Below are 13,543 nucleotides of genomic sequence, written 5' to 3'. Positions count from 1 at the left end.
AAGTTTTCTTTACTTACTATTATATCCTATGATACCTCTGTCTAAGTTTTCTTTACTTACTGTTATATCCTATGATACCTCTGTCTAAGTTTTCTTTACTTACTGTTATATCCTATGATACCTCTGTCTAAGTTTTCTTTACTTACTATTATATCCTATGATACCTCTGTCTAAGTTTTCTTTACTTACTATTATATCCTATGATACCTCTGTCTAAGTTTTCTTTACTTACTATTATATCCTATGATACCTCTGTCTAAGTTTTCTTTACTTACTATTATATCCTATGATACCTCTGTCTAAGTTTTCTTTACTTACTATTATATCCTATGATACCTCTTGTCTAAGTTTTCTTTACTTACTATTATATCCTATGATACCTCTGTCTAAGTTTTCTTTACTTACTGTTATATCCTATGATACCTCTGTCAAAGTTTTCTTTACTTACTGTTATATCCTATGATACCTCTGTCTAAGTTTTCTTTACTTACTATTATATCCTATGATACCTCTGTCAAAGTTTTCTTTACTTACTATTACATCCTATGATACCTCTGTCTAAGTTTTCTTTACTTACTGTTATATCCTATGATACCTCTGTCAAAGTTTTCTTTACTTACTGTTACATCCTATGATACCTCTGTCTAAGTTTTCTTTACTTACTATTATATCCTATGATACCTCTGTCTAAGTTTTCTTTACTTACTATTATATCCTATGATACCTCTGTCTAAGTTTTCTTTACTTACTGTTATATCCTATGATACCTCTGTCAAAGTTTTCTTTACTTACTGTTATATCCTATGATACCTCTGTCTAAGTTTTCTTTAGTTACTATTACATCCTATGATACCTCTGTCTAAGTTTTCTTTACTTACTATTATATCCTATGATACCTCTGTCTAAGTTTTCTTTACTTACTATTATATCCTATGATACCTCTGTCTAAGTTTTCTTTACTTACTATTATATCCTATGATACCTCTGTCAAAGTTTTCTTTACTTACTATTATATCCTATGATACCTCTGTCTAAGTTTTCTTTACTTACTATTATATCCTATGATACCTCTGTCAAAGTTTTCTTTACTTACTGTTATATCCTATGATACCTCTGTCTAAGTTTTCTTTACTTACTATTACATCCTATGATACCTTTGCTAAGTTTTCTTTACTTACTATTATATCCTATGATACCTCTGTCTAAGTTTTCTTTACTTACTATTACATCCTATGATACCTCTGTCTAAGTTTTCTTTACTTACTATTATATCCTATGATACCTCTGTCTAAGTTTTCTTTCCTTACTATTATATCCTATGATACCTCTGTCTAAGTTTTCTTTCCTTACTATTATATCCTATGATACCTCTGTCTAAGTTTTCTTTCCTTACTATTATATCCTATGATACCTCTGTCTAAGTTTTCTTTACTTACTATTACATCCTATGATACCTCTGTCTAAGTTTTCTTTACTTACTATTATATCCTATGATACCTCTGTCTAAATTTTCTTTACTTACTATTATATCCTATGATACCTCTGTCTAAGTTTTCTTTACTTACTATTATGTCCTATGATACCTCTGTCTAAGTTTTCTTTACTTACTATTATATCCTATGATACCTCTGTCTAAGTTTTCTTTCCTTACTATTATATCCTATGATACCTCTGTCTAAGTTTTCTTTACTTACTATTATATCCTATGATACCTCTGTCTAAGTTTTCTTTACTTACTATTATATCCTATGATACCTCTGTCTAAGTTTTCTTTACTTACTATTATATCCTATGATACCTCTGTCTAAGTTTTCTTTACTTACTGTTACATCCTATGATACCTCTGTCTAAGTTTTCTTTACTTACTATTATATCCTATGATACCTCTGTCTACATTTTCTTTACTTGGAGGGATAAATGTTCCAATTATAAAATTAACAAGGGCAATTAATAAGGCTACTAACAACACCATCTGGGCCTGGAAATAAAAACATGAACGTCAATTAATATATTTCATTTTTTCAAGAATTATATATAACATTTAAAAGCATTAAACTTTTGCTAGACTGAGATATATAAAGGGGAAAAGGTACAGATACCTTATTCATTTATGCAAATTATACATTGATTAATAAAATAATGAAGCGCTTTTTGCTTTTATCAGTCCATTTATTTCCTTTTATGCTATATTTTTTTTCTTTTTGGAAAATTGAAGAAAATGAATTTTGAAAAGAAATGTAGCATGCATGAATCTTATAGAAAAAAATGTATAAAAAAAGGGATGAGAAACTATGGTAAGAGTTAAGCAGTAAAGAGGTCTACCAGTATATATGGAATAAGGTTATTGACATGTTACTCTCAATATCAATTGTATATACAGTTTCTAACAAGTGAAAGAAGCCTTTCATATCGACTGAAACTTGTAGAGAAATTCTAATGAAATTCATTACTTGTTACCAAGGCAGAGAGTTTAACATGTCTACAATTGTATAGATGTTGTAAGGTTGTTTTATTCAGCTACTGATATAGCATAGCTTACTCTTGCTTCCCACTCCATACCAATGATAGCGATCACTAACAGAAACGTAGTAGTCAAGATACCAATTATACGTATATCATTGACCTCGTCTATCATCAAAGCATCGTGTTCCTACAAATACAACAAATAGGTTTATTTACGTGAGATACATGCAAAATAAATCTGTCTGTACCAGATCTAACTGCAAATTACCTGCATGTATGCACTTCTCTTATGACAAGATACCTATAAAGGTGTCACAGTTTTCTACAATAACAATATTTTTATTTGGTGTGCCCCTGTACTTTATATGTTACATCATTGTCCAGACAAGACAATTAATAAGATTTTGATTTTTTTTGTAAAATGTACTAGAAATTACAAATTATATGGTGCATGTAATTAAGAATGATGATGTGCTGCACTATAAAGGTGAATGTAAAAGCATGTTTACAATATATACCATCACATATATGACATGTTCCAATAGTTTTCTCATGTTTAATAGGAAGATTGTTTTGTTTCAAGGCATGTCTCAGCCTTGCACATTTAAACAATTACATATAAAACTGTATCATTAATTTCTACACTTGTGACATAACCGACCGCAGCAACCTTTTTAAGTCTAGTATCTTTATAATACTAATGATACATTTGTATAAACTACAAAGGCACATGTTTCATTATTAAACTTAATTTATATGTCAATGTGCATTATTTTTTGCACATACATTAATTATTTACCGATTCTGTAAATACTTAACAATTTTTTGGGTCTAAAGAAAAACATGTTTTACAGGACTTCTTTTCTAGCGCATTTTAAAAGTAATCTAGTCAAACTGGCAATTTAGTACTATTTTGTAGGGAACTATACTGTATAGGATGGGATTAGCATCATCAAAGATGTACCTGCTCAAATTCATTAGAATAATTATGCAATTCTTTTTGTTATTTGAATTATTCAGGATCATCCATTCAAACACAGCTTCTACCCACAGACATTTGACTTGTGCACCACATCTTTTGTACATATGCACAGATGTGGCTATTAAGTTGAATTAAGTTTTTTTACCATCACTTTAAATGTACGCCTACACCTTTCTCTCTCGTTTATGACACTCATTCTTTAGGTGGTGAATACTTATGCCAAGTTTCATTACCCAACTACAATGGGTTTTAAAGTTTGAGAGAGGAAACAATTCTTGAGTATGTATGCACAGGGGTGGATAAGTTGAACTTTTTACCTTAATTACCTCAGACCTACCTACATTGTACCTACCAAGCCTGGGGTTTCTTTTCAGAACAAACCTTTAACACACATATTTTTATGTTTGGCCTTAATAATAATATTAATATTTTGCATACTCAATATCTATTAGTAAACTTATAATATCTATAATACAAATAAAACATGGTATATTCAAACATCAGATTTGGAGAAAACCTGTATTATAACAGTTAAAATGATATCATAAAGATGTTTATGTAAAAATAAACATTTATTACACAGGTAATGGGAGTTTGATAATAAATAGGTGGCTTATCCTTAGAGAACTGGTCAAGCTGAACAAAGCAATTTTTTTGGGGATGAAATTTTTTGGGTTTTTTTTTGTATTTTTTGTTTAAAATTTTGTTTAGGTCAATCTTTATCAGTTTAAGGCCAATTTTTAGGGTAAGGAATTGTTCTAATAATGCTTTACTTTTTGAAATAGCAGACATAGTACAGATTGTAATGGCTGTCACCAATATTAATAATAACAATTTTCAAAGTCAATAATATTCTGTTCTATAAGGTTTAAACATAGTCTTTATCTTTTAATAAGAAATAAGAATTTGTCCATAAGTACACAGATGCCCCATCCACACTATCACTTTCTATGTTCAGTGGACCATTAAACTGGGGTAAAATCTCTAATTTGGCATTAAAATAAGAAAGATCATATCATAGGTCACATGTGTACTAAGTTTCAAGTTTATTGGACTTCAACTTCATCAAAAACTACCTTGACCAAAAACTTTAACCTGAAATTTGCACTATCATTTTCTATGTTCAGTGGACCATTAAACTGGGGTAAAATCTCTAATTTGGCATTAAAATAAGAAAGATCATATCATAGGTCACATGTGTACTAAGTTTCAAGTTGATTGGACTTCAAATTCATCAAAAACTACCTCAACCAAAAACTTTAACCTGGAGTCTGACAAACAGATGCACAGACCAGAAAACATAACGCCCATTAATGGGGCATAAAAAGAATAAAGTATTTTAAACTAGACTATGGGGCATAAAAAGAATAAAGTATTTTAAACTAGACTAACTAAACACTTCCATCACTTTCGTCAGCAGAAAAAGAGCTTATAACTGTAGTTGGACAGAAAGAGATGTTTAAAGGGTTTTAAATGACATTATATTCTAAAGGTTTGAGGTAAGAGATGCAAGTAGTATCTTTATCAAAAATATCAGTCCTGGCAGATAATTTTAAATAAATATGTTCACACATTAGGAAACTGTAATGACAAATCGTGAATAGAATATCTTTTGCCTTTGGACTATAACTTTTATTACCAATAAATACCACTGTCGTGTTAGGAAGTGATAAACAATAAGAAATATGGAATACTTATAACCATCTATAACTGTCTACTATATGGATTATTTCTGACACTTGTCTCTCTTTAATGGCTGGGGTTACTCCTTTTTTCTTATTGACAATCAGAACAAATAAATACCACAGACAGTTTCCATGCATAATTAATTCTACTGCAAATAGTTTTGTATATATTAATCAGACTTATACCTTTATTGATCACAGGAATAGTTTTATGACATTTATTATTCTACCTAGATATCATCCAGTATAGAAACTTAATTACTATATCATTCACTCAGCTATTTGTATAGAATTTCAGTTTCAGGGCATTTAGTATTCAAAATTTTCCATACTGGACTGTCACAGTATAAATATATATACATGTACATGTATGCATCAAAAATAATATTAAGAAATAATTCATTGAATAAAGGAGATCATATATAGAACAACCAAAATTGGGTTATGATTTTCTGCATGCGAGTTCCAATTCATTTTGTACCTATACTAATTTTGTGGAGTTACAAAATCTTGATTACTAGTTTTATCATTCCACTGATGGTTCTATTCAGTGTTTTCAATTCCTACAATATCAGTTTTACATTGTATAATGCCATAATGTTAATATGAATCCTAACAATATCATGATCATAAATAATAAAATTAATCCTAAAACTGTTATAAATACCTTCAATATATCTCTGACAGTCTCAGCAAATCCTACAACATACATGGCAACAGCTACAGCATTGGCTACAGAGAAGATCAGTCCAATAGCACCACCAAATTCTGGACCTAAACTACGGGATATCATAAAGTAAGCACCTCCTACAATAAAACAGATAAAATCAGTCCAATAGCACCACCAAATTCTGGACCTAAACTACAGTATATCATAAAGTAAGCATTTCCTACAATAGAACAGAGAAATCAGTCCAATAGCACCACCAAATTCTGGACCTAAACTACGGGATATCATAAAGTAAGCACCTCCTACAATAAAACAGATAAAATCAGTCTAATAGCACCACCAAATTATGGACCTAAACTACGGGATCCGATATCATAAAGTAAGCACCTCCTACAATAGAACAGAGAAAATCAGTCTAATAGCACCACCAAATTCTGGACCTAAGCTACGGGATTTCATAAAGTAAGCACCTCCTACAATAGAACAGAGAAAATCAGTCCAATAGCACCACCAAATTCTGGACCTAAGCTACTGTATATCATAAAGTAAGCACCTCCTACAAAAGAACAGAGAAAATCAGTCCAATAGCACCACCAAATTCTGGACCTAAGCTACTGTATATCATAAAGTAAGCACCTCCTACAATAGAACAGAGAAAATCAGTCTAATAGCACCACCAAATTCTGGACCTAAGCTACGGGATTTCATAAAGTAAGCACCTCCTACAATAGAACAGAGAAAATCAGTCCAAAAGCACCACCAAATTATGGACCTAAACTACAGGATATCATAAAGTAAGCACCTCCTACAATAGAACAGAGAAAATCAGTCCAATAGCACCACCAAATTCTGGACCTAAACTACTGTATATCATTAAGTAAGCACCTCCTACAATAGAACAGAGAAAATCAGTCCAATAGCACCACCAAATTCTGGACCTAAACTACGGTATATCATAAAGTAAGCATTTCCTACAATAGAACAGAGAAATCAGTCCAAAAGCACCACCAAATTCTGGACCTAAACTACAGGATATCATAAAGTAAGCACCTCCTACAATAGAACAGAGAAAATCAGTCTAATAGCTCCACCAAATTATGGACCTAAACTACGGGATCCGATATCATAAAGTAAGCACCTCCTACAATAGAACAGAGAAAATCAGTCCAAAAGCACCACCAAATTCTGGGCCTAAACTACGGTATATATATATATATATATCATAAAGTAAGCACCTCCTACAATAAAACAGAAAAAATCAGTCTAATAGCTCCACCAAATTCTGGACCTAAACTACAGGATCCAATATCATAAAGTAAGCACCTCCTACAACAGAACAGAGAAAATCAGTCAAATAGCACCACCAAATTATGGACCTAAACTACAGGAATCGATATCATAGAGTAAGCACCTCCTACTATAGAACAGAGAAAATCAGTCTAATAGCTCCACCAAATTATGGACCTAAACTACAGGATCCGATATCATAAAGTAAGCACCTCCTACAATAATACAAAGAAAATCAGCCCAATAGCACCAACAAACAATTGACTTAAACTATGGGATATCATAAGGCCAACATTAAAAATATCTTTGTTTCCCCTCCCTGACTGAGGTTTTCAGGGTATGGGAAGGTAGGTAGGTAAATTATTTTATTTTATTCCTTGATATGATTTTCTAAAAAAGTAATAAATTACCCCTTGAAATTGCAGTAATATATGTTTACACTTTAAAAACAACTACATACATTATCAACATTTATCACTGTCAGATAAAGAAAATTTATACTGTCACATTGTTTTGGATTCTGACATTAAAATTTGTCAACCAGGTGCTCCGCAGGGCGCAGCTTTATACGACCGCAGAGGTCGAACCCTGAACAGTTGGGGCAAGTATGGACAAAACATTCAAGCGTGATACAGCTCTGAATTTGGATTGTGATCAAATTTTTGACATTACATGGGGTTTTTTTACACAAAACAAATGTCAAGATTTTACAAATCAATTAAAGATTTCTTCTTCAAACTTTTTAAATCTAAAATTAAATAGTTGACACAGCATAGGTTTCTGACACAGAATGAATGTGGTCTAATGAACTTAAAAACTTTTTTTTTGCCTTTGAGCAATTCACTATGCTGTTGAATATTAATCCTCTCAAAAAAATGTTTGAAGAAATTTTCTTTTTATTTATGAAATCTGAAATGAGAAAAATTTAAACCCCCCCCCCCCTTTTTTTTCACATCCCCGTTTCCCTTTCTCCAAAACTGATATCAATTCAAATTTCTAATGGAGTTTGCAACAATAACTACTCTTTTAAATACATCATAAAATATTAAAATGTAAAATAAAGTGCTTGTTATCACTGAATGGTAAAGATTGGTTGGTAGTAAAAGTGAATATACATTGTTTATTGTATAAAACAATAAAAAAAACTTCATCAGCAACATTTTATATTGGCAAATTTCCAATGAAGTTATTTACATAAAGTTATTGGCAAATAAAAATAGAAAATGACATCATAGTCATGTCTGGCAAATGTCCAACATACATTATCTAAAAACATTTTAGATAAGATAAGGAAAAAAAGCTTCATCAGCAACATTTTATATTGGCAAATTTCCAATGAAGTTATTTACATAAAGTTATTGGCAAATAAAAATAGAAAATGACATCATAGTCATGTCTGGCAAATTTCCAACATATATTATCAACTACTATTCTATACAAAGAAAGATAACTCCAATTGAAAATTAATTGCTATTGCACAATATTGTGCAATTAGATATTTCTTGCTATTGTGCAATACTGTGCAATTGAAAATTTCTTGCTATTGCACAATACTTGATATGGAATCCTGATTTGGACCAACTTGAAAACTGGGCCCATAATCAAAAATCAAAGTACATATTTAGATAAAGCATATCAAACAAGAAGTAATTGTAACAGGATGCTGTTACGAAGTCTCCCAAACAAAGCTCCCATAACTCGCCATTTATATGGTCCCATGTTCATTTGATTTGATTTTTTGTCCAATACAAGAATATATATGGCTTACGGGTGGGGATCTCCACCATTTACAAGTATTTAAACAGGAGGGGGTGGTGGTGACCCCCAGGGACTTTACCTACATTTTATTTGATTTGTTTTATTGTCCCATACAAGAATATATATGGTTTAGGGGTGGGGATGTTGACCGTTTACAAGTTTTCAAACAAGAGGGGGTGGGGTGACCCCCTCGGGACTTCCCTTTAATGTCATTTCATTTGTTTTATTGTCCCCTACAAGAATAAATATGGTATAAGGGTGGGGATCTGGACCATTTACAAGATAATAGCACATTCTCAAATTGAACGAGGTGGGGGCAACCCCCAGGATCTTCCCTTTAATTTCATTTGATTAGCTTTAGTGTCCCATACAAGTATATATATGGTTTAGGGGTGGGGATGTTGAACGTTTACAAGTTTTCAAACAAGAGGGGGTGGGGTGACTCCCTCGGGACTTCCCTTTTATTTCATTTCATTTGATTTATTGTCCCCTACAAGAATATATATGGTTTAGGGGTGGGGATCTGGACCGTTTACAAGATAATAGCACATTCTCAAATTGAACGGGGTGGGGATGACCCCCGGGGACTTCCCATTAATTTCATTTGATTTCTTTTATCGTCCCATTCAAGAATATATATGGTTTAAGGGTGGGGATCTGGACCGTTTACAAGATAATAGTACATTCTCAAATTGAACGGGGTGGGGGTGACCCCCAGGAACTTCCATTTAATTTCATTTGATTTTTTTTATCGTCCCATTCAAGAATATATATGGTTTAAGGGTGGGGATCTGGACCGTTTACAAGATAATAGTACATTCTCAAATTGAACGGGGTGGGGGTGACCCCCAGGAACTTTCATTTAATTTCATTTGATTTCTTTTATCGTCCCATTCAAGAATATATATGGTTTAAGGGTGGGGATCTGGACCGTTTACAAGATAATAGTACATTCTCAAATTGAACGGGGTGGGGGTGACCCCCAGGAACTTTCATTTAATTTCATTTGATTAGTTTTATTGTCCCATACAAGAAAAGATATGGTTTAGGGGTGGGGATGTTGACCGTTTACAAGTTTTCAAACAAGAGGGGGTGGGGTGAGCCCCTAGGGACATCACTTTTATTTCATTTCATTTGTTTTATTGTCCCCTACAAGAATATATATGGCTTAGGGGTGGGGATCTGGACCGTTTACAAGATAAAAGCATATTCTCAAATTGAAGGGGGTGGGGATGACCCCCCAGGGACTCCCCCTATATTTCATGTGATTTGTTTTATTGTCCTTTAATCATTTCTGAAGACTGCATGTATCTATCACTTACAGTTTTCAAGTTATATTCATTTGAAAATTTTAGAAAATAAAATCCCATAGGGTTCTATAGTAAACCCCTCCCTCCTTTCTACCCCCCAAAATACCCCTTAATAGACCCCAATGCACAAACAAAAGATTGATGGCTCACCTAGACATGTTAGTCTAACATATTGTAAAATCCTAAGTAAATCTGACAAGCCGTTTAGTAGAACCGCTGCGGACAAGTTCATTTTTAAAGTGGCGGAAGAAGAAGAAGAGGAAGAATAATAAAAATAACTAGATTTGTAATTGCTAGCAATAACGGATGGCACCCTCTTCCCCCCATTGCCAGGCGAGCAGCAGCCATTTTGAAAATTCCAAAGTCAAAGGTTGCATCTACATATGCAGGTTATCATTTTTGTAAAATTTCATACAGTTTGGAGCATTTTGAAATTTTGGACAATTTTGCTGTTTCCATGGTTACGGCGGCCATTTTGGAAATTCCAACTTCAAAATGAAACTCCGCATTTGTCAGCCACTATTCCTGTAAAGTTTCATCCAGTTTGCAGCACTTTATTTTTTTTGGAAATTTTGAACATTTGTGCTGCAACCATGGTTACAGTAGATAATTCCAAAATTCTAAAAGCAGACATCTCATTGCCACATGTCATGTTATGTATCAATACAGTTTCATTTACTTTGGTGCACTACTCTCTTAGAAAATGCTACTTTTATGCATTTTTCCATAGGGTCAATGCAAAACTTGGCCCCAGTTTCCATGACAACGGCGGCCATTTTGGACTTTCAAAATATTGTCTTGACATCTAAGCATACTGGGTAACATTTTTATAAAGTTTCATCCAGTTGGATCTTATAACAAAAAAGTAAGAATTTTTGATATTTTAGCTGTTTCCATGGTAACGGCAGCCATTTTGAAAATTCCAAGGTCAAACTGCATATCAGCAAATGCCAGTTACCATTCCTGTGGAGTATCTTCCAGTTAGGACCACTTTGATTTTTTTCGCATTTGTGCTGTTTCCATGGAAACGGCGGCCATCTTTTACCATTCCATACCAAGGTGCACAACTTTACATGGGGGTCCTCATTATAGTAAAGTTCCATCAACATTGGTCTATAGGATTCCGAGAAACACGACGGACAAAATGTGTGGAAGAAGAATAAGAAAAATAAGAAAAAAAAGAAACGTAGAATAACAATATGTCACCCCAACTCCGTTGAGGGTGCCATAATAAGAACTGACCAAAAACAATAAGTCTCCAAACTTTGTTTGGGAGACTTAATAAGCCCAAGAATTTGATTTTTGTTAAAATCAAACTTAGTTTAATTTTGGACCCTTTGGACCTTAATGTAGACCAATTTGAAAACTGGACCAAAAATTAAGAATTTACATACACAGTTAGATTTGGCATATCAAAGAACCCATTTATTAAATTTTTGATGAAATCAAACAAAGTTTAATTTTGGACCCCCATTTGGACCAACTTGAAAACTAGGCCAATAATTAAAAATCTAAGTACATTTTTAAATTCAGCATATCAAAGAACCCCAAGGATTCAATTTTTGTTAAAATCAAACTAAGTTTAATTTTGGACCCTTTGGACCTTAATGTAGACCAATTTGAAAACGGGACCAAAAATTAAGAATCTACATACATAGTTAGATTCGGCATATCAAAGAACCCCAATTATTCAATTTTTGATGAAATCACACAAAGTTCAATTTTGGACCCTTTGGGCCCCTTATTCCTAAACTGTTAGGACCAAAACTACCAAAATCAAACCCAACCTTCCTTTTATGGTCATAAACCTTGTATTTAAATTTCATAGATTTCTATTTACTTATACTAAAGTTATGGTGCAAAAACCAAAAATAATGCTTATTTGGGCCCCTTTTTGGCCCCTAATTCATAAACTGTTGTGACCTCAACTCCAAAAATCAATCCCAACCTTCCTTTTGTGGTCATAAACCTTGTGTTAAAATTTCATTGATTTCTATTTACTTATACTAAAGTTATTGTGCGAAAACAAAGAATAATGCTTATTTGGGCCCTTTTTTGGCCCTTAATTCCTAAACTGTTGGAACCAAAACTCTCAAAATCAATCCCAACCTTCCTTTTGTGGTCATAAACCTTGTGTCAAAATTTCATAGATTTCTATTCACTTAAACTAAAGTTATAGTGCGAAAACCAAGAAAATGCATATTTGGGCCCTTTTTGGCCCCTATTTCCTAAAATGTTGGGACCAAAACTCCCAAAATCAATCCCAACCTTCCTTTTGTGGTCATAAACCTTGTGTTAAAATTTCATTGATTTCTATTCACTTTTACTAAAGTTAGAGTGCGAAAACTAAAAGTATTCGGACGACGACGACGACGCCAACGTGATAGCAATATACGACGAAAAATTTTTCAAATTTTGCGGTCGTATAAAAAGTAATTTCGAGTTTCTGTATAAATATTTTCTGCTTTTTCTTTCTTTTCGATATATCTTTTGGTTTTCAGTTCTAGTGATTATATTTCATAACCATAGATGTATTTTGTCACCTGCTTGGATTTTTTTTTATATGTAGTTGATTGCCAAACATTACCCTTATCCGCTTCTGGAATCGGACCCGATATTGTAATTGTCTTCACGGCATCTAAACTGGACCCCTGCTGTTGTTTCAATCTTATCTACACACGTGTCGAAGTATCAATCAGCGTGTGGCCAGATAACACGGCATCCACTGATTTTCAATGTTGTTTTTGTCAGTCAGATACGATTTTACTCGAATTAAGACATTACTTGTTGGCGATTTTCTGTATAAAGCTAGTGGTTGAACAAAATGAACATCAGAAGGCATTTATAAATAAATTCCCTATAATGGTTTGTTGTGGATTTTCGGAATTACGGAATTATGGAATTACAGAAAATACAAAATTACGGAATTACGGAATTTCAGACAAGGGTAAAACTATATGGCACCGACAACTTCGTCGAGGGGCCATAACAAAAATTCTACACAAATGGCTAAGGCAACATATTTCAGGGGTAGAAAATAAATAATATATTGAATAATTCAATATTTATATAACACTAAACAGAAAATCATATCAATAATATTTTATGCAAACACAAAATGCTGACAAATAGGCAGGAGATACACTCGGGGAAGAAATCAGTTTCATGAATAATACCTATGTAAGTAATTTAGGCCTTTAGTGACCATTTAAGAATTCTTATGAATGTCATAATGTACATGATATTGAGCTGAGTAATGATATCATGGTTACAAATTATGTATTTCCTGATTATCCTACTTCATTACAGGATTATGCAATGTTAAATGTGCTGTTGTAGCCAAATAATTGATTTACATAACATATAAGGAGGGTTAATTGTCTCTGTA

General features: G+C 32.8%; 1 protein-coding gene across 4 annotated transcripts in view; it reads right to left on the bottom strand.

Moving 5' to 3' along the window:
• Positions 1–13,543, bottom strand: part of LOC139521080 (solute carrier family 12 member 2-like) — a 55,184-nt gene that overhangs the window by 26,603 nt on the left and 15,038 nt on the right. For all 4 annotated transcript variants that reach the window (XM_071314341.1, XM_071314338.1, XM_071314340.1 and 1 more), the window contains 3 exons: positions 5,798–5,937; positions 2,540–2,650; positions 1,867–1,978 (listed from right to left, as the gene is read on the bottom strand). In XM_071314341.1, coding sequence (XP_071170442.1) covers positions 1,867–1,978; positions 2,540–2,650; positions 5,798–5,937 — 363 coding nt within the window. The remainder of the gene's footprint in view (positions 1–1,866; positions 1,979–2,539; positions 2,651–5,797; positions 5,938–13,543) is intronic.

The sequence above is a fragment of the Mytilus edulis genome, chromosome 4, assembly GCF_963676685.1.
Source record: "Mytilus edulis chromosome 4, xbMytEdul2.2, whole genome shotgun sequence".
Classification (NCBI taxonomy): Eukaryota; Metazoa; Mollusca; class Bivalvia; order Mytilida; family Mytilidae; genus Mytilus; species Mytilus edulis.
This window is presented reverse-complemented; position numbering and strand designations above follow the sequence as displayed.